At 51.4% G+C, this 22343-nt stretch overlaps 1 protein-coding gene across 2 annotated transcripts in view; it reads left to right on the plus strand.

The window, feature by feature from the left end:
• The window catches only part of ANGPT4 (angiopoietin 4), a 49904-nt gene extending 28460 nt beyond the window's left edge, over positions 1–21444 (plus strand). The window contains exons 4-9 of one of the 2 annotated variants that reach the window (XM_018057652.1): positions 2189–2421; positions 6412–6527; positions 8077–8178; positions 9650–9816; positions 15083–15213; positions 16133–21444. In XM_018057652.1, coding sequence (XP_017913141.1) covers positions 2189–2421; positions 6412–6527; positions 8077–8178; positions 9650–9816; positions 15083–15213; positions 16133–16293 — 910 coding nt within the window. In that variant the 3' untranslated portion in view covers positions 16294–21444. The remainder of the gene's footprint in view (positions 1–2188; positions 2422–6411; positions 6528–8076; positions 8179–9649; positions 9817–15082; positions 15214–16132) is intronic. The other variant, XM_018057653.1, reaches the window with a different exon arrangement.

The raw sequence follows: 22343 nt of genomic DNA on the forward strand, positions 1-22343 counted from the left end.
AGATAAGGACACAAGGATCCTCAAGCTCCCTGTGATCTGGGGACCATTAATGATAGTTTGTGTACCTCCTTATTCTTACTCCCCACCCCAAGGGAGGGGGAAGCACTGGGACACTACCAATGACTCTGAACTGAATTAAAGTGCCTAGAAACCAGTGAGTCACCAGTGGGCTTCCCTGGTGGCTCAAATGGTAAAGAGTTTGCCCACAATGGGGGAGACCTGGGTTCAATCCCTGGGTTGGGAAGATCCCCTGGAGAAGGAAATGGCAACCCACTCCAGTATTCTTGCCTGGAAAATCCCATGGATGGAGAAGCCTGACAGGTTACAGTCCATAGCGTTGCAAAGAGTTGGACACAACTGAGCGACCACCACACTCAGAAACCAGTGAAGATGGAGGGTGTCATCAATACGTGATTGGCCCATGGAGACAGCTAAAATTCTAGAATCCAGGTGTGCCCAAATCCTCTCTCTTCCTGAGCCATAGTCTGGGGTCCAGGGAAATTCCTCCAGCCCTGGCTGGACTCATTTTCTTAGACTGGAGAATGGCTGGCATAGTTTCGTGCATAAGAAAATATCTCCCTTCTGCTTCATCTCTCAGCTACCCACCCACTGGCAGCAGAGGCAAATATGTATGCATAGTCCCCTTTTTCAGTTTAGTTCAGTTCAGTCGCTCAGTCGTGTCCGACTCTGCGACCCCATGAATTGCAGCACGTCAGGCCTCCCTGTCCATCACCAACTCCCAGAGTTCACTCAAACTCACATCCATCGAGTTGGTGATGCCATCCAGCCATCGCATCCTCTGTCGTCCTCTTCTCCTCCTGCCCCCAACCCCTCCTAGCATCAGAGTCTTTTCCAATGAGTCAACTCTTCTCATGAGGTGGCCAAAGTACTGGAGTTTCAGCTTTAGCATCATTCCTTCCAAAGAACACCCAGGACTGATCTCCTTTAGAATGGACTGGTTGGATCTCCTTGCAGTCTCCTTTTTAACCTTTTTTAAACCCAAGTGGAACATACTATTCTTTGGCATGATGGTATTTTCATTTTTGTTTTTTTTTCAATTATCCTGGAGATGGTTCCATAACTGTGTGACACACTTGTGCATTCTTCTCTCCAGCTGCATAATGTTCCACTGGACGCCTGTCCCCAGATCTATTCCCCAGTGCCCAATTAATGGGTACTGAGGTTGTTCCAGTCTCTTATGATTCCAACACGTGGTGCTATGAATATTGTTCCCATACCTTATTGAACACACATGTGAACAAATCTGTAGGACAAAATGCCAGAAGTGCAAAAGCTGAGTCAAAAAATTTCTTTCTTTTTAAAAAAAACTCATTACAAAAATGCCTCCTGCTTATTATATCCTCAGACAATAGACACTTGTACAAAATGAAAAGGAAAGTTGGTCCCCTCCACCCACCCCTTCCCTTTCATTTCCATCTGCTCAAACCTGCTCCACAGAAGTACCAGCACTTAGTGAATTTTCTTTCATTCTCTATAAACACAAGTACCACCATATCCTTCCATATGTCTATCCACGCCACTTCCTATAAGCTCCCGAGTATCCCTCAACAATTTACATTAATAGCTTTTGCTTTCTCTTTTAATTTCTCACATGCGGGGTTAGACTAGAGGCAGTGATGTGCCACTCCAGGTCCCTGGCCTCTTTTCCGTTCTGCACAACCGAGCTCAGCCTCCTTGCTCTTCGGAACTGCTCCAGATCATTTCCAGGGAAACCAGAACAGAACAGCCTCAGCCACTCCTGGCTGTTGTGCAGTTTGGCTGTTTTGTTTTTCCCTATTACAACCAACTCCCCCAAAGGACATTCTTGTCCATGCGTCCATGCCCCCTGGAAGTTGTCTCTGGTGAGTGGACTGCTAGGTCAAAGGATACACATATTTGGGATTTGATCACGGCTACCTGGTTGCTGGTGTGTCCCTTCCACCCAACCTGTTTCCTCTGCTGGACCCTAAGGCATTTTACTGCAGGGCCAGCTCTCTCTTTCCTCCCTTCCTCACTCTGCTATCCGTGGGGATGGACCTCCCGGATGTGGAACCCTAGGCAGGACGCTACCTCTCCGAGCCTCAGTGCGGTCTGCGCCTCACCCGAGGACCCAGGGAAAAGCCCTTGACTGTGACTGCACGGTCGGGGCGGCGGGTTCACCCCTGTGCCCTCCCTCCCCTCCCTGCAGCGCGCTGGAAACGCGGGTGCAAGCCCTGGAGACGCAGCAGCAGGCGGAGCTGGCCAGCCTCCGCGGCGAGAAGGAGCGGCTGCGGCGCCTGCTGGGCCGCCAGAGCGGCGCCCTCGCCGGCCTCGAGCGCACCCTGCGCGCCGCTAGCAGCAACTCCAGCCTCCTGCAGCGCCAGCAGCACCAGCTGCTCCAGTCGGTGCAGCGCCTGGTGCGCGTCATGGCCCAGGGCCCGGGTGAGAGACCGGGGCGCCCCGGGTGTGGGAGGAGGGCAGCAGAGGGGAGGGAGACCCTGCTTACCCTCCTGCCCTTTCATGCTTGTTCTGGCAGCCATTGCAGGAAGGACCATCCCCGCCCCCCCCCCCCCGCCATGAAACAGAAACAACCAAGAGTAGTCATCATGGTGACAACAACCACAGTCCTGAGAGGAACCAATCCAGACTCCTTCTCCCAACTCCATGAGTGACCTTGAGCATGCCCCATCCCTCTCTTGGTCTCCCTTTCCCCATCTGTTCAATTGGGGTGGTGATAAGGAGGACACCACCAGCCCAGGCTGACAAGTTGGGGATTCCAGGATCCACCCTCCATCCCCACTTGCTTGGGCTTGCCCCCTCATCCGCAGGCCTCAGTTTCCCTGTCTACAGAATGGAGAGGTGCCCACCCCACCCTGCAAGGACTTCTCTCGCCCCCTAACCCAAGAGGGCCAAACAGAAGCGGAGAGGCACCTCTGAATCAGTTTCCTAAGAAAAGACAATGGCTGGGCCTGCTCCCCAGCCCCCACTTCTAATGGGGCCAACTTCAATCACTCAGTTCCAGAGTCAGTCACTCAGTCAACAAGCACTTACTGAGCCAGCCCAGTGCTGGGTGCTGGGGGTGCACCAGTGAACAGCATAGTTCCACGACTGTCTCTGGCCAAAAACAATGGCTAGCCCCCTCTGGGGGTCTCTGAGGGAAGGAGGAGGAATCGCATATTTGTTAAGTGCCTGGTATGTGCTAGGTGCCCTGATAGCAGTGTTCCTGAAGTTTCCAGACTTGTTTAGTCACTCAGCTGTGTCTGACTCTTTGCCACCCCATGGATTGCAGCATACCAGGCTTCCCTGTCCTTCACCATCCCTCGGAGTTTGCTCAAGCGTGTATCTGTTGGGTCGCTGATGCCATCCAACCATCTCATCCTCAGTCATCCCTTCTCCTCCTGCCTTCAATCTTTCCCAGCTTCATGGTCTTTTCCAGACAATGGAAGGTCTAAAAGGCCGTGTGCAGGAGAGGAGACTTTAATCTGAGGGCTGCAGGGAGTCACAGGAGGGTTTTGAACAGGGTGGGACTAACTCATTTTCTAGGGACTAACTTTTAGGAAGCGTGATTGGAACCAGGGAGGGGAGAATGGCTTGGTGAGAGAAAGGCAGGGAAAGGGTTCCTACTGCTGCTGGGTCACCATAGTGGGGAGCTGGATAGCCGTTAAGGCACAGGAGTCAAGCAATAGTGATGGATTCTAGACGCTGCGGCTGGCAGCAGTGTGGAGACAGAGGACAGCACCATAGCGCCATCTAAGCTGGGCACCCACACGAGGTGGAGGTTTGAAAAGGTCTGAGGTAGCCACAGGCAAGAGAGGTGGGTACTGTCCATGATTAACAGTGACCCGAACCCATCACTGGCTTGTGCATAGAGCTGTGGCAATGAGGCTGCCTAAATTCGTCCTGTAGCTCAGCCAAAGGCATGGGGCCTGAGGCCAACACCTCACCCCACAGGCTCACTGCCAACCCAGTCTCCAGTTGTGGCCCAATGTCTGCTTCCCTTCCCCAGGGACCAGGGGCCTGGCCAGTGAGACCATGGAGATCCTGTCCAGGGAATGTTTTTGCACAGACTGGGATGGATTTGGGGGCTTTTGTCTCTTCATTTGCGATCTGGGAATAATAGCCTCCTTTCAACAGGGCCTCAGCTCCAAGATCCAGGATCCAGGTTCAAGTATGAAGCCAAAAACAGGAAGTCACACACTTGGTAGCTTTCTGGTTTGTCCCTGGTCAGGATACCTATCCATCTGGAATTTTAGCCCTGTCCATGGATACCCACCTTAAACTTAGTGACTCAGACATTAAAGAATCTCCCCGCAATGTGGAAGACCTGAGTTAGATCCCTGGGTTGGGAAGATTCCCCGGAGAAGGGAATGGCTACCCACTCCAGTATTCTTGCCTGGAGAATTCCATGGACAGAGGAGCCTGGCGGACTACGTCCTTGGGGTCCCAAAGAGTCAGACAAGACTGAGTGACTAACATTATTAGTTATTGGATACCCGCCTACCCAAAGATTGGATTCTGGTGGATTCATAGCCTAAAGCTCTAATGGATTCCACAAACGGAGCCAGAGAGGGGATTTGAATAGTTTATTTACCAATAGTCACTTTTTTCTTGCTAAGCCTGGAGGCCCCCAGAGCTCTGGTGGAATTTGACAATTATATTCATATCCTCTCTTAAGGCCAATGGTCAGCTCCCAGGGCAAGCAGAATGTAGGGGAGGGACTCACCTAGCAGATGCTGGTAGAGTGGACTGTGGAGGGGACCCTGAGCCACCTACCCCGAGGGAGCTCTAAAGACAGCTTCCCAGTGAGACCCAGAGAGAAGGCAAGCCCTGCTCATCCCTTCCCACCCGATCCAGCTGTGTGTCCTTGTTCCAGTTACCTCACTCTTGGGCCTCAGTTTTCTAATCTATGAAATGGAGATGTACCTCAGTGGAGTTGGAGCCCCAGTTACCTGTCCTGAAAGACTGTAACAGCCTCATCTCTGCCCTTCCTGCTTTGAGTCTCATCCCTCCCAGTCTCTGTCCTAATCTCTGGCCAGAGCACTCTTCCTTGCCACAGTCTGCGCTCCTCAGCCCCATGTTCAAGAGTGAAATCTCAAGACCCATCTCTCCTTCCTTGATGACACTTTCTAGTTCATCAAACAGCTAGAGCTCCCTCTGACCTCAGGGCTGAGATCAGGGTGTGAGTCATCTCCTCTCCGTGGCCTCAGGCAAATTTCCCTTGTGTGTGTGCGACTGAAGTCGGTTCAGTCCTGTCCAACTCTTTGTAACCCCATGGACTGTAGCCTGCCAGGCTTCTCTGTCCATGGGATTCTCCAGGCAAGAATACTGGAGATCTTCCCACTCAGAGACTGAACTCACGTCTCGTATGTCTCCTGCATTGGCGGGCGGGTTCTTTACCACTAGCACCACCTGGGAAGCCCCAAATTCCCCTCACCACACCCCAACCCCAGCACACAGCAGTCCTGTCCCCACGTCGGAGCCTGTGTCTGTGCTGCTCCCTCAGCCTGAGGCAATCCTCTCTTCTACACCTGGGCCATCCCTGCTCCTCGTCCAGGTCCCAACTAACTGTCAGCTCCTCTAGGAAACCTTCCCGGGCCCGATACACTCTGTGTCCCCAACATCTGCCAGCCCAGAACCTGGCACAGAGCAGGCAGGAGTGCCCACCTGGCCCTTTCCCTCTCACCTTGTTATTTAGTTGATCAGTCACGTCTGACTCTTTGCAACCCCATGGACTGTAGCCCGCCAGGCTCTTCTGTATGGGATTTTCCAGGCAAGAATACTGGAGTGGGTTACTATATTTTTTTTTTTAATTTTAACATATAGATTTTATTGACGTATAGTTGACTCACAGTGTTTTAGGTATACAGCAAGATGATTCAGTTATACATATACACATATATAATTTTTCAGATTATTTTCCATTATAGATTATTAAGATATTATTTATAGTTCCCTGTGCTATACAGTAAACCTTTGTTGCTTGTTGTTTGTCTATTTTCTTTTAAATTAGAAATATGCTGTTCTATTCATACCAAGTCAAGTAGAATCAAAATTTGTCATAAATTTTTAGCTAGGCAAAATTTCATAAGTTTTCTAAAGGGATCTTCCTGACCCAAGGATCGAACCCGCATCTCCTGCATTGGCAAGTGAATTATTTATCACTAAGGCACACCCACCTTCATCAATGTACATTCATGCTCAGTCGTGTCTGACTCTTCGTGACATCATGGACTAGTCTGTAGGCTCCTCTGCCCATGGGGTTTTCCAGGCAAGAATACTGGAGCGGGTTGCCATCCTCCAGGGAATCTTCCCAACCCAGGGGTCGAAACTGAATCTCCTGTGTCTCTGCATTGGCAGGTAGATTCTTTACTACTGAGCCACCTGGGAAGCGTTTTGCTCTTTGCTAATTGTTTTCACCTTGTCCCATTGCAGCCTCCATGAGGGCAGCTGAACAGGTGTTCCAGGACTGTGCAGAGATCCAGCGCTTTGGGGCCAATGCCAGTGGCATCTACACCATCCATGTGGCCAATGTGACGGAGCCCAGAAAGGTTAGGGGGCTCCTTGGGGACTGAGGCTATCAGAGGGTGCTGAGCCGAAGGACCCCTGCTCACCCCGACCTGCTCCCCACATTCACTTCAGGCCTTGTCCAACATCTGAGATCCAGAGAAGGTAGGGGTCACCCAATTAGGGGTCAGATCATGTGGTTAAAGCAGATATTTTCTAGCTTGTTCCATGTGGGATATTAAGGACTGGGGCTGATGGAGACCCTGAACTTTGAGGACCAGTTATCAAATGTGTGAAGGGAGGGCAGTCGAGGCAAAATGTGGATGTCAGGAGAGAGGGTTTGGGGGCCAGACCCAAAAGTGGAAGAGTTTGAGATATCCTTTTTAAGATGCATTCAGTCTGAGTATTAAGTGAAAAAAGACACCACTTTTAAAGTAAATATTTTATACGAAATTAAGTAAATTCAGCTATGGTGGGATTTGGGAAGTGTGAATAGCTAAAATTTGGGAACACTGATAGAGAGGGAAGAGCTGGCCTGGGAGGTAAGAGATCTGGGCTAAAATTCAGCTTTATTTTGACTCATTCACCTTGAGCAAGTACTTTCCCCTTTCTGAACCTCGGTTTCCCTTCCTGCAACCTCTGCTACCCTCACAACACATACCCTGGGAAGCCTTCCAGGGCTGCCCCTGACTCTTTCTTGGAAACTCATCTTGCAGCTGCCCAGATGTTCATATTCAGTAGTCTTCCAGCTGTATCAGACCTGCTAGCCGTATCAATCTGCTAGCTTCCTAGATCAAACCAGCCCTGGGGGTTGATTTATCTCTCATTTGTCTCTGATTTGTCTATTAATAGTATGGGACTAGACACCAAGTATTTCCTCATCAAACATTGAAATCTTCTGAACTGGCTGAAAAATTAATATGTAAACGAAAGTTAAACTGAAAGATGTGATTGCAATGGATGGTAAGCTCTTCAAAAGAATGAACTCTTTGTCTCATCCATATCGGCATTCTCCATGCCTTGAATGGAGGCTGCTACCTACTAAGTGCTCAGAAAACATTTGTTCACCAAGTGTAATAACTTTTTTTTTTTTGGTATCTTGTCCCAACCGTGTGGCATGCAGAATGGTTCCCCAACCAGGGATTTAACCCGGGCCTCCATAATAAAAGCACTGAAACCTAACCGCTAGGCCACCAGGGAGCCCCTGTAATAACATTTTCTGAGTCTATGCCATATATCAAGCACTTTACACCTCTTGGCATTTCATTCTTAAAGGAACCCTGCAATAACAGTGAATGAAAAGCCTCCGTTTACTGAGTTCTGTTCTTTAGATGGATGACTCATCTAATTCTCACGACAATTCCAGTGTGCAGATGAGAACCTAAGGCACAAAAAGATGAAGGTATCAGCATCCTCGTTTGACAAATGAAGAAAGAAAGGCTTTGGGCCTGGATCTGTGTGATGCCCTTGACCACCAAGCTCCCTGGTTGTTTTGTGCTGTTCTGTCAGTCAGATGACCCTCAGACTGGCCTAGACCTGGCTTCTGGCTGCCTCCAGGGGCTTCCAACTCCCCACCTTCTCAATTCTCTCCAGGTGTTCTGTGACATGGAGGTCAGCGGAGGTGGGTGGACCCTCATTCAGCGCCGTGAGAATGGCAGTGTGAATTTCCAACGGAACTGGAAGGATTACAAACAGGTAACATTGCTGCCCTGGGGAGGATCTTGTCAGTCCTGAAACCTGGGGCAGGATGTGGGGTGTGGGCAGGCATCTGGTTTGCCCTCAACCCTTCTCAGAAAAAAAAAAAATCAGCCTGCCTAAACCAACTCCCTTCAAACAGGTTTGGCCAGCACACATTCACTGTCAAGGACTCCAACACCCAAAATTGAACCTTCTTTTTGCAAGTCCTGACGTATATCCTTAAAACGAAAGTTTAGCTTTCATTTTATTTTATTTTTTGGAAAAGATACACATTGCTGGAAAAATTTAAATACCAAAAAATGGAACAGAAAAAAGTAACCTCTGCTGCCCACCCCTGGATGCACTATTTAAATGAATGTCTTTGTCTTAACACACATACATGACTACATCTGAAGGAGAGATTTTTTAATGCAGAATTGCTGGCTCAAAGACCCCATGCATTTTACAAGATGAGGGATAATGCCTGATTGTCTTCCAGTTTTTTAATTAAATTTTGAGTAAAGGATTTTTGGCAAGCTGACTTAAAAGCTCTTAAATTTTTTAAGAGCAAAAGAAATAGAAAAGATACTCAAACGGAAATATAACAACACTATTTTTTGTGTGGCTGCTTGCTGTCCATTTGATAAATATTTGAAAATAAATACCAAATTAAGCTATGACTGTTCTTAAACCAATTGGGTTTTAAAGAATCATTCAAATGGCAAAAAGAAAGAGGGTGCTCAAAAGCAGAAATACACAAAAGAGTGCTGGCTATAAACCATTAGGCTGATCAGTGGTGCTAAAATGGTGAGTGGGGCTTAGGTGTGCCCTGTCCTTAGTGCTGAATCACTGTCCTGGCTAAGGGTGTTGGCTACTTGTCACCCTGGGACACTTTCCACCTCAATGCTCTTCATTTACATTTCTGTTACTGAAATTTTGCAGTGGCTGCCATGTCACTGAACAAAGTTTGCTCTACCATGTATGAAGCTGATTTAAGTTTTTAGTTAGTTTTCAATTGAGATTTAATATACAGGCATTTATTTCTGTGCACAAATCCTAAGTGTAAGATTCAGTGACTTTTCAGTGAATATGTATTCATCCATGTGACCACCATTCAAAGATAGATATGCAACATTCCAAGCACCCCAGAAAACCTCCTTGTGTCTCCTCCAAGTCAAGACACCCCCAAAGTAGTGGTTATTCTGACTTCTACCACCACAGACTTTTTTTGACCTGTTCTTGAACTTCATAGAAATGTGATTTCAATTGCTTTTAACAGGTTTTTACATTTACAAAAGTCTTAGTCATTTTACTCTCGAAGTTGGGGGGCTCCACCCTTAGGCCTGCCCACACTATTCTTTATGAACTTGGTCATTTAGCAAAGTGGCTTTGGGTGAATGTCCCCAGAGCCCAGCCCAGCCCAGATCCTTAACCAGAGGCATAGCCTCTGTCCTCCACATGCAACCCACCCCCATTCTCCCCTTCCCAGGGCTTTGGCAACCCAGCCGGAGAGCACTGGTTAGGCAATGAAGTGGTGCACCAGCTCACCAGCAGGGCAACCTACTCTCTGCGAGTGGAGCTGCAAGATTGGGAAGGCAACGAGGCCTACGCCCAGTATGAGCACTTCCAGCTGGGCAGCGAGGGGCAGCTGTACAGGTGGGCTTGGGGCCCAGGCTGGTGGGTGGGCGGGGGACCCTGGGCTAGTGGCTACAGAGTCTGCACCAGGGGTCAGTCCCTGGGCGTCTCCTGTTGCTGCCATCTGTCCCCCATCTGGGCGCACGTCATAGACTCTGGAGGCGGCTGGTTAGCACTCAGCACAGCCTGGCCACTGGGTGGGGTGGAAAGAATGCCACTGACGCTGCCGTGCTGGGAGCGGGAAGGGGCCTTCCAAGGTCAGTCACCCTGAGTCGATCATTTTGCAGAGGCCTGGAATCGGGGAGGTGATGTTCCCAGCCTGTCCTATGCTATGAGGGGAAATGGAAAGTTCTCCAGGCTGGGAAGTGAGAGATCTAGGCTCATTCTCGCTCTCTCCAGCTTGCTGTGTGAACTCAGGCGAGTCAAGTCAGCTTCTCCGTACCTCTGTACCACAGGATGGGCTTAAATATGAGCAACTTATAAAATCATCGAAGTCTCCCACCATCCCCCTCAGTATGGGTTGTTGGTCCCATTCAGAAAAAGAAATGAGCATTTCTTGAGCACCTACTATGTTCCAGGCGCATAGCTCCATTTAATCCTCCCCATAATGTTTTGAGGGCTTCCCTCGTGGCTCACACGGTAAAGAATCTGCCTGTAATACAGGAGACCTGAGTTCAATCCCTGGGGTCAGGAAGGTCCCTGGAGGAGGGCATGGCAACCCACTCTAGTATTCTTGCCTAGAGACTCCCAGTGGGCAGAGGAGCCTGGCAGGCTACAGTCCATGGGGTCACAAAGAGCCGGACACGACTGAGTGACTAAGCACACACACACACACATAACCTTCTGAGGTAAGTGTTGCTATACCTGCTTTAGTGATGTAGGAACTGCCCAGAGTTACAAGGTAGGGGAGGCATGGTTTTGAACTCTTTTGCTCCCAAAACTCGTTGTTTCTCCTCCATCATGTTATGTCTCTGAGAAACTCGAGGATATGAGGATAAGCTGTCTTGGAACCAGGACAGAATTGAATTCATAGATTCATGCTAAAGAGTCACAAGGGACCTCACATGTCATCTGGTTTTTCACATGATGCTAGAACCTCCTCCACAGCCATAGCCATCATCCAACCATGCTGGAATGCTTCCATTAATGGGAAGCCACTTCCTTCCAAAGACTCGCTGGTGACTCTCCGACTCCTTGCACTGTATGCCTAGTTCCCCCTCTGACGGCCTCTCGGTGATGTGCCCCCAACCCCTCTCTCGGTGGAATATTCCTGGTTCCTCCAGTTGGCTGCTTCTGACATCCCTCTTTATGGGACTCAACCCAATCTGATAATCCTCTTTCGTAAAGTGTAAGGTCTAGAGCTACATGAAACATCCCCAGGTCTGGGCTAGGCTGGCTGAGCTGAATGCCCCCTGACTCCTTGAGCTGACCAGTGAGTAGCCACAACACCTGGCTGACCTCTCTTTAAGCCACTGACCACCAAAGCCAAGGCTTAAATCCTGGCTTTATCCTCCCTGAGGGACCCTGAGCAAGTCGCTCCCTCCACTGTCTTATCTGTGAAATGGGTGCCCAAAGTGTACCCACCTCAAAGTGCTGTGAAGCTTGAATGAGATACTATACATAGAACATTAATACTGGCACTTAGTAAATTTCCAACAAATAATATTATACTATTATATTGCAATTCCTGTTCCCAAGCCATCCCTTCACACACTTGGCTGGCCTGCTCTGTGCGAGTTCACTGCTGTCCCCATCCCCAGTGCCTGGGACATAGCAGTGCATAACAGGAAGCGGGGGGTGCCTCCCTTTCCTACACATGTAACAGTTAAACTTCATTTCATCTCCATGACCCAGTCCTGGGGCAGCAGCTTCTGTGGCCCCAAGTCCATGATCTGCCATTTTTCTTAGGGAAGAAATATCAGGAAAGTATTATATCTCATTGTGCTAAAGAACATGGCCCTAGAGGCAGATTGCCCAGGGTATGAAGCCTGACTCTTTCACTTGTTGGATTCATGACCTTAAACAAGTTACTTACCTCTCTGTGCCTCAGTAAAACACACTATCTATGTCATAATTGAGACAACCTGTGGGAAAATGCCTAGCATATGGTAAGTGTTAAGTAAATGTTAGGGATATATAAACAATATATCCAAAGAAAGGAATTCAATATCTCTACATCTATGTATATCTCAGTTATTTATGTCCATTTATACAAACATATGCATTTGTTAAATTTGGAACCACTTGCTGTGCTCTCCTATGTGAATTTGATTTGCTGCCTCTGGCTTTTTATCTGAAACCTAGAGAAGCTCCCTGCCCATTACTCTCAGGTCTCAAAGGGCCCACAGCTATTTGACCCTTAGCGACCCCAAAATAATAATAACAATATATTGAATATTTGCCCTGTGCTAAGTGTGAGCTGGCCTTGGTCATTTGGAGAAGAATCAGACCTGCGCTCTACCCCTCAAAGTTGTTCACAGTCCAGTGTGTCATCCCACACCCCCAGGAGTACCGGAGTTGCCTAAGGGGAGCACAGAGACACTTGTGCTATCAAGGAGGGCTCCCTGGAGGAGGTGGTGCCTATGAAGAGTAGGCATTCTCCAGACAAAGAGAGGATAGAGAGGACACCCCAGGGAGCAGGGATATTCTGCAGGGCGGGGCAGGGGGTGGGTGGGTGGGAGGGGCGGCGGCAGGGGGCAGACAGAAGAGTTGCCATCTAGCTGGCCACAGAAACCCTAAACTTAACCAACGCTCTTTCAAAGGCTGCTGGGATCCTATAGATTAGGCCCTGCTCATTCAGGAACAGCTTGGAAGATCCTGGAAAACACAGAGGGGCTTGGAAACAGCCAGAGAAGGGCTAGGGGAAAGTGGCAGAAACAGACACTGGTCCCTGGGCCCCCACTGTCCAGAGTCAGCTGCCTGATAAGATGAGGAGGATCCTCTCAGGGAAGCCCAGAGGCGGGGAAGCCTGGCAGTCAGCAGCTGGGGCATGGGCAGGAGGGGCACCCTTATATGTCAGATAAAATGATGGGGACCCTCCGGGCCCAGCTGGGGTGCATGCAGAAGCCTGCAGACAAGTAGCCATGGAGCCGGGCGAGGGAGGCACAGACAAGGCACAGCAGTCACTGGCAGCAGGCACAGGCCTCCCCGAGGTGCCCACCCTCCCAGACAGCACAAGCGCAAGACACACGCAGAGGCACATGGGGACACGCACAGACACACATGTTCGTATGGAGGGGCTCACCACACCCCTGGGGGACATACGTGGACCTTCAGAGCACAGAGACTCATACAAGTGCCATAGCTACCCAAACAAGCACAGGCACACAACCAGCCACGTGTGCAAACATGCCTCAGAGAAGCCCTTGCAGATAAACACGTGCACAATCCCAGCCACAAAGACAGACTGCAGAGCGCACACCAGACCCACCATAGATAATGCTGCACAAGCTCAAAACACACGCGCACACACACACGCAGGCACAAAGACGTGTATCCAAATGCTCACGACCTCAGACACAAAGACTCACTCCCTTTCTGTATCTCACTTGGGGGCGTGCAAGGACTCATGTGTTTGTTTGGGTTCCCCAGGCCTCGGCCATGAATATGTTCAAAGCGTATCTGAAAAATGGGTCAAGTGGGGTTTCCTGGCCCATGACTTGAGGGTCCCCTAGAGATCGCAGATCCCCCTTCTGGCTCCCAGAGGAGCAGGGAAGGGAGGCTGAGGACTTGGGCCCAATAAGGGGCTGATGCTGCTGAATGACCTCATGAGATCATTTGGCTTTGTCCGACGCTGACTTCATGCGGCCCCAGACTAAACATGACCCCCAACCTCAGCCTGAGCCCCAAGCCTGGCCTTGAAGTGACATGTCTGAGCCCTTAAGGGGAGCCGTCAACAGCCACAAGAAGCTGGGACCATATGAGCAAGTGGGCCGGCCAGCCTATTCCCACCCCAGGGAGGCCCTGGCTAGGTGGGCCTCTTGGAAGGGGGTTTGCAACACCAGTCATGCGAGCCCAGGGTGATATATTTAAGGGCATAGTTGAGGCTTCATGGCTGTCTGCCCTGAGCTGGCCCTGCCCTCTCTGCAGGCAGAGTCCATGGATGGGAGGTACCGGGACTGAGCTAGGCCACATGCCCAGGCACCACCTTCCCTCTGGATCCCTCTGGGGGCATCTCACAGGCCCTGCCCTGGGGAACCAGAACCACCCTGGCTGCACCTGGTGTCCACTTGCCCCCACCTGGAAGACCTTGATTGCTCCCAAAGTGGCTCCGGCCGCAGCTGTCAGTGGAGCCCCTCCCCCGCTACGAGCCCCCAGCACTGTCTTCAGCCAGGCTCAGTGGAAGCCTGTGCCAGCCGCGCACCCTGGGCTGGGAACACATGGACAGGACAGGACGGATAACAACAAGCCCTGAACGTGCTGGGCACTTAGCGCGTGCCAGCACTGCTCCACACTCGTCACATGCTGAGGTCACCCCCTCACAATGACGGTTAATATGCTATCATTACCGTTTTAAAAAAATGAAAAAAGTGAAGCTGAGAGATGAAGCAGTCTGCCCAAGGGCACGCAGCTGGCGAGCAGCAGAGCTGGGATTTGAATACAGGCATTTTGTCCCCAAAGATCGTGGTTGTAATCACCACACAGGCCTCAGGGTGTCTGCCAGGGTCTTGTAGCCTGATAAATAGAAACCCTCCCCAGCTGGCTGCAAGGGTAGAAGTCACAGGTGTTGGGGTGCCACGTGGGCTGGTGTGGTCAAGGAAGTCTTCCTGGAAGTGGGGGCGGGGAGATGAGTGTGAGGAGGTGTGACAGGGCTGGGGTTGCAGGATGGTCAGCTGGCGAGGGAAGGCACACAGCTCTCAAGTCAGGCCACTTGGGGCAGGCTTCTTTGGCTCTAAGGAGCTCTGTTTCCTCTTCTGTAAAACAGGAGTTTTAGGGTATGGTGAGGATTAAAGAAGAATGAGTCAACTTATGTAAAGTGCTTTAAACAATGCCTGGCACATAGTCCATGTTCAAAAAGTGCTAGTCATGGTCCTCATTAATATTATTATTATTATCATGATCACTCTCACAACTGTCCAAGACTCAGGTCCAGCTGAGAGGGGCCTGGCACACGTGGGGACTCTGTCCCTGGAGGCAGCAGGCAGGGAGGGCAGCCCAGGAGGGAACATGGCCCAGCATCCCAGGATGGGGCTCCCTTCCCAGGACAACCAGAGGGGAGCCCCTTCCTCAACCAGCCCCATCCTGACTCTGTGCCTCTCTCCCATCACCACCTCCTGGTGGCCTCCAGGCTTTCTCTGAGTGGGTACAGTGGCTCAGCAGGGCGCCAGAGCAGCCTGGTCCTCCAGGGCACCAACTTCAGCACACGTGACGCAGACAATGACAACTGCCTCTGCAAGTGCGCCCAGATGCTGTCCGGAGGTGGGTGCAAGATGGGGTGAACCCATGCCTCTGCACAGGCTCACCTGGCTGAACACCCTCATTGCCTCCCCACTTGGGTCTTTGTGCAGCCAGGTGCCATCAAGAAGTGGGTACAGGTCAGGGTCTCACTCACTTGCGAGCTGGCCTGGCTGTACCTCATCCAAACTCCCCTGTTTCCACTGAGTCCTTAAGGCCCCTTCCAGGGTCTCACTGCCCCCTAAGACCTCAGAGCAGCACTGATGGTAGGGACCAGGGTGCACCCTAGGCGGGTAAAATGCCTAATCTGCTCCAACACCAGATCTGAGACTCGCCCCCACCCCTCCTCCAGGCCAAGCAGGATCAGGAGGAGGGAGACCTGGGTCGGGGGCAGAGGGGCAGCTGCCCACCGGCTCTGACTCAGGCAGTGTTTTCTGCAGAGGGCGACGTCAGAGAGTGGGAGATGGTGTGTGAGAGATGGAATGAGAGGGACAGAGATTGGAGGGGACCTCCGGAGACACAGAGACAGGGACAGATGGAAATGAGAGAGACACCAGGATGAACAGAGAGGTGGACACAGAGCTGCATGGGGACAGGGGCAGGTACAGAGGGAAACGTGGAGAGAGAAACACAGATCACGTTTCATCCACGAAAGACGGATGGAAACTGGGTGAGAGGCAGAGAGACCTGGAAAGGCAGGGTCACAGGGAGCAAAGAGAGACAGAGACATCAGAGGGACACACCCAAGCTCCCAGCCTCTGGAGGCCCCAGGCTGAGGAGAGGGTCTGGGTATCTCCCGCCCATTCCTACCCAACCCCATCCTCAGCAGGCTGGCTTGTCTCAGGGGCCAACAGCCCTGATTCACCTTTGGGGTAGAGGGCTGCCCTCACCCTGTTGACTACATCCCCACCTCCCTAAAGCCTCTTCCTCTCGCCTCCACCAGGGTGGTGGTTTGATGCCTGTGGCCTCTCAAACCTCAACGGCATCTACTACCCAGCCCGTCACCACGTGCGCAAGCTCAACGGCATCCGCTGGCACTACTTCCAAGGCCCCAGCTACTCGCTGCGCGCCACTCGCATGATGATGCGCCCCTCGGGCATCTAAGGGACAGCATGCCTGGAGGCTGGTCCCACGGGAGGACTTGGCCGTGGTATCCCCTGGACAAGCTGGACTCGAACACAGGACACAATGCCAGGACCTTGTCCCGGACAGCCTGGGGGTCCCCTGAGCCAGCCCTCCTTGCCCCAGGAGTCCAGAAGAGTCGCCTCTGGCCCTTTTCCCCTCAAGTTGTGAAATGGTGGACGTTTGGGGGTTCCTGCCTCTTCAGTGTCCCTTTTCCCTCTCCCCTCCTGCCTCCTGCAGGGCCCTCCTGCCCACCTGAGGGTTGCAGTATCCTGAATGAGTGGAGAGCAGATTTAACTGGGCTCTGCAAAGGAATATGCAGCTAGTGGTGGAATTTCAGGCAAGTGGGAAGGTATTTACAGGAGGAAACTGCCCCGGTGGAGGCCCAGACGCTGTCCCCAGGTTGTTGGAAAGGCCATCTCTTGTTCCAAGCTTTCTCACGTCCTTGAACATCCTTGAACTTCCTGTTCAAGACTGAAGGAACTGTGTCCCCTATAATGGGAATCGCCATTTGCACCCACACTGTCCATCACTTCTATGCCCCAGCATCTAAAGCTCAGACATGGTTTCTCAGGGGCTCCAGGAGATCTAAGAGGTACTCCTTTACCCCTAGAATGTTCTAGAATATGTTCCAGGGAGAATAAAGGTACCTGTGGTCTAATGAGGGAGGGAAACACCAGGTTAAATCAATGTAGACAGGCATTTTAGCTGCAGGCCTTGTCAGAGCCATCAGTGTGGTCATGTGCTTTGTGACTGCCCATGAAAGGGCTAGAGTGGGCCACTTTCCCCAAATTCACTTATTTGAAAATGGGGCCTGATTATCTCAGAGCATCTCCTGGGGCTGTGGATGCTCTTGGAGAAAATTGGTTCTCCTGAGTCATGATTTAAACCCCAGGCCCCATCCCCACCCCCAGCTGTTTTCACCTTTTTCAGCAATGAGGGCCACCATGACATTTTCAGACAGCTTCTAAAAACAACTGGAAGGAGGCTTTGGGTTGAAACAGACATGCTGTCACTGAAGAACTGTCTAGAACTAAGTCTTTGGTCTTAGAACTAAGCACTCCAACACTTCTCCGACCCTAGGAAGCCAGTTCTGGCTGGGGCTGCCCTCCACCCTTCTTGTGTCCCCAACTCACGCCAGCTCTCAAGTTTAGGGACTCTTGGGGACTGCCCACTCTGTCTTGAGCAGGACACCAATTGCTGGGTCCAGATCCTTCCTGCCTCCAAACCAGAACTCCTAGTCTCCCCCTCTCTCATCCAAGAGCGATGCTGCAGTTATCCATGGAGACGGCTTTGCTGAGTCTAGGCAACCAGGGGCTCCTCATGAGCTTCTTTCAGGGGACAGGAGCAGAGAGGGGCCACGGCCACTCTGCCACCCACTCCCATTACTGTGCCACCGGCGTCAATCCTGATGAGGCCACTGAAGCCCTGTTGTCCTCAGCCGACACCTGGGCCCATTCAGGACAGACCTGCCGCCCACCCGGACACCCCTCTATCTTCAGAAGGTTTTCTCCTTCATGAGGCTGTGCAATGGAAACAGGGCACCTTCGTCCCGCCTGGCACTGCCCCACCTCCTGAGTCCCACCTGTGCCAATCCCCCGAGTCAGTCCAGCACAGATTAGTGCTCATCTCCTTCTGGGAAACCAAAGGCTGTGGTTGCTAATGGTGACAGTTCAGGCAGGAGGGAAAAGTACCTAGGGGCAGGTTGCTGCCCAGAAGGCTGACACCACCTTATCCAGCATTTGCTAGGCGAGCCTTTATTTAGCATCTACTGTATGCAGCGTGGTGCTGTGGGGCAGGACTTTGGAGTCAGACAGACCTGCGGCTCTGAACTTGAAACCAGTGGTCCGGCCTCTCAAGGTCTCGATCGTCTGGTCTGTGAGATGGAGATGGTCTGTACCGGGGCAGAAGGAAATGAGACCATGTCTTTCAGCCTCTCAGCAGAGCCCAGCAGGAAGCAGGTGCCTAATAATGTTAGTTCCCAAAGAAGTGAATGGGGTGGAGAAATCAGCCCTAGTAGTACATGCCACCCCTTCTCCTGGACCTAGGGAAGGTAAGTGCTTTATTTTTGTAGCTACAGCATTTTCTTTTTTTTTCACTGCAAGTGTATAGGCACTGCTGGGAGCCCCAGGAACAGAGCTCCTCTGGGTGGGGTGAAGGCTCCAATCCCTACCTGCATCCCAGTTGTCTAAAAACACCAAGAACCCAATTGGGGTAACCCTCACATATCTGTTTTTTTTAAATGTTCATCCTTCCTTTTTAACTTTCCTTCTTTCTCTGTGCCAGGACTCTCAAGTGCAAGGGACAGAAAACTTACCCTGAGGAGTGGATTGACTCACATACAGGGTGTCTAGAGATAGAGTCGGGTGTGGTTAGATCTGGGTGCTCAAACGATGTCGCTCCTCACCTCTCAGGCCTGCCATCCATCACGCTGACCTCATTCTCCATCAGGTTCTCTCCTGACAGTGGCTCCAGCAACCTCAGGCTCGTGTTCTGCCTGCTTAACATCCCCCAGCCAGAAAGCTCCCCTGTCCCAGTGATTCCAACAAGAGCAGGATTCTTTCCAGCCAGGACTCGTCCTGTGTCCATCCTTGCAATTACCACTGTGATTCTGGTTAACCGGACCTGGGTCACACGATCATGCCTGGAACCAGGGACTGAGGTCAGTCCCCTCCAAGGCGTTGGATTGGCCTTGGAGAAAATGAGGAGCTGCTTCAGGAAGCAGGGATGCTGGGCAGTCGAGAACAGGGGTTCACTTTTTCTCCTTCCCTCTTGCAGATTCCCGGCTCTCATCTCTATCCCTGCCCCTTCTCCTAGCCTCTGTGCCCCCAAGGCCTGTCCCTTGGGCTCCAGCTAATCCCCGGTTTGCCCCAGACTATCAAGGACACTGCTGTGTCCTGCCCAGAGGTGTCAGACCCTAGTTCACAGTCCCGGCTCTGCCCCTGGAGCAGCACTGCTGGCCCTCTCTGAGCCTTTATAGTTCCCATCTGTGCTATAAGGACCGAGCACCTGCGGATGCCTAAAAGACAGCAACACTGACTCACCACGGCTGCAGACATGAACAGCTAAAGGACTCTGGGTGCACAGGGTCCTGGGGCCTAGCTGGCAAGGCCTTGGCCTTGGCTGGGTCTCCTGAAGCCACTGCTTGCAGAAACTGCAAGGATACCTACATCTGCAGGTGCCTACATAGAAGCCTTGTCACCTCTCTCTGCATCAGACCAGCATTCTCCCCATCTTAGCAATGAAGAAATTAGAGCTCAGAGAGGGGAAAGAGTTTCATCCAAGTAGCTCAGCCAACACCACCTCCAGCGCACTTGCATCTTTCAGTTGCCTCCCTGGTCCAGAGCTCTCCGGAGGCATCTTGGCATCAACCACAAAAAGGCTGGAGTAGTGTCCTCTCCACCTATATCAAGGGCTGAACGAACCTTCTGGAAAGTTTTCCAAGACTATTCTGTCTTTCCCACTGGCATCTGGTAAATCCTGGTGGAGCCAGGCAGGGAGAATACATTGTTCCTGAGATCTCTGCATGTTTCCAGCAAAGGCAGTTTCCACACTGGGGAAGAGAGTTCACTGTGCACAGCCCAGAGACAGCAACCATGGGTGGGGTACAAGGTGGCCCTTTGCAGGGGGCAGGGGAGTAGCCAGCATCAGGATGGTTTGTCTCGGTAGAAAAGGGTATTTGTCCCCTTTTTCTGGACTGTCCCACCTCCACAGTGTCCATGTGGGCCTTCACCTCTCTCATGAAAGATGCTTTGGAAAGCTAACAGTGTTGCCTTGGCAAAAGCAGCATCAGCATCTTTTGATGGAGCAGCCCCTTCCGAGAATGGAGTCTGATTCAGGCCAAAACCAGCATAAATGTGTTACTTCTCGTGTTAGATTAATGTGTAACGTATCCTATGAGCTGCCGTTGGATGTGTCCAGAGGGCAGGGAAGTCCAATGGCCTTTAGCATCCCACACTTTCCTACCCTCCCCTGTAAGACCTCTCTGAGCCTCACTTTCTTCATCTGTACAATGGGGAGACTGCGATCTAGTCACAGGGAAGTCGTGCAGGTTCAGGGCAGTGGTGAATGTCCAGGCTTGGCACGTTCACTTGAGTATTTATTCATTCATGCACGTATCCATTCATTCATATAGCAAGGATGTACTGAGGACCTGTCTGGGCCAGAGCCTGCCTCAGTGAGGGAGAGAGAGCAGCAAACAAGACAGACAGACAGACAGACAGCCACAGTTCAGACATCATGGTGCTTAAGAGACTAAAGGGAAAGACTCACCAAAATCAAAATTCTTTTAAGTTAACTGATAATAGTTAATATATTATAAGTGAAGAAAATAAATAGGAGTTACAGGTAAAAGATTTCAGATGGTCCAACTGGGCAGGATGATCAGGGAAAGACTCTGAAGAAAGTCACTTAAGGACGAAACATGAGAAACAGGCTGCCAGGTGAGGAGCTGTGGGCTCTCCCACTAGAGGGAACAGCACGTGCCAAGGCCCTGGGGTGGTCATGAGGAACTGTAAAGAAGTTAGTGCAGAGGAGTGATGCCACTGAGCCAGTGCTGCCACTCCCCAGTGAGCTGGGGAGAGGGTCGAGAAGGTTCCCCCAGCACCTTTATCAGAGATCGACTCCTTGCCCAGTGCCACCAAAAACTGGATTCAGCATCACTCTGAATGGACCTGTGGAGCTGAGGCAAATCCCTGCCCCTCTCTGGACCTCAGTTTCCCGATCTGTAAAATGCAGGAGAGGGATCACCTCTATCTCAAAGTCTTTCAGATCCTGGGTCAAGGGCCCTGGAGGGCCCGGTGTCCACTGCCCTGAGCCACCAAGGGAATCAGAAGGAGGCAGAGAAAATAAAAGGCTTGCCCTTGGGCTAAATGGGAGTTAGGGGGTCAGCCAGGGGGGCTTGTGTGGGAAGGAGGGACTTTAACCACGTGTCTCTTCCTTGTTAGCTCTACACATGTCATTTCTGAATCTTAGCAGGTTCTCTTGGTGCCCCCAATTTACAAATGTGGAAATTGAGGCTCAGAGGAGTAAAGTTCCTTGCCCGAGGTCACACAGTGAGTTCTGGCTCGGGCTAAGTGGCTGTAGCAGAAAGACTCTAAAACTCAGTGAGTTAAATATTTCTCTTTTGTGTGAGTCTGGAGTTGAGTAGTCTGTGTCTAGCGGGTGGCTCTGCCATCCTCGACCACAGCTGCCTTCTCTGGGACCAGGGCAGCTGTACTCAAAGGTGACACTTCTCAGCTGGCAGGAAGGGAGGCAGGACATCCGGCACCACTTCCCCTCCGGCACCTGCCCTCTCACCCCAGCCTCATGTTTTGCCTGGAAGATCCCAGCAGCCTCCTCATAGGGCCCCATCTCCAGGGGTGCTCCATCCTGGCCTACAGTCATGTCACTTCCCCTGTCTAGAACCTTCAGTGGCTCCCAAGTACCCTGAGCTCAGCCTATAAGGACTTCATCACTCAGCTCAACCCTTCCCCAGCTCCACCCCTGCTCCAGGGGTTCTTAACACTGGAGTTTAGAGGCTTCTGGGAGGAAGCATTCCTGCTGAAGAAAGGGTCCCAGATGGCCACCAGGTATCCTGGAAAAATTGTCCATTTCCACTTGATCTTTATGTCCCTATTGCATGGAAGGCAGGGCCCAACATGTAGCGGCTGCTCTCTCTAAGTAACACGGTGCATTGGTTCAACCCTCTGATATCTGCAGAGAGCTGGGTCTCCATCCCACTTCTGCCGCTTTCAAGTTATCATGCTGGAGCCTCCGAAATCCCCATTAAGTCTTAGTAAATTGCGGACCCCTATAACTGGGCCTGTACATAGTAAGCGCTCTGTGATGCTGTCTCCAATTATTTCTCTATGCCAGGCACACCATGGAGAATTTTCCTTAGAATATCTGGGGAAGCCCTGTAATGACCATGGAAGATAGGTACTATTATCATCTTCCCCTTTTACAGATGGGGGAACTGAGGCCCAGAGAAGCCAAGACATTTGGCCAAAGTCACACAGTGAGGAGACAGTTTTGGACCCAGATGACCTGCT

Source organism: Capra hircus, chromosome 13, assembly GCF_001704415.2.
Source record: "Capra hircus breed San Clemente chromosome 13, ASM170441v1, whole genome shotgun sequence".
NCBI classification, from domain to species: domain Eukaryota; kingdom Metazoa; phylum Chordata; class Mammalia; order Artiodactyla; family Bovidae; genus Capra; species Capra hircus.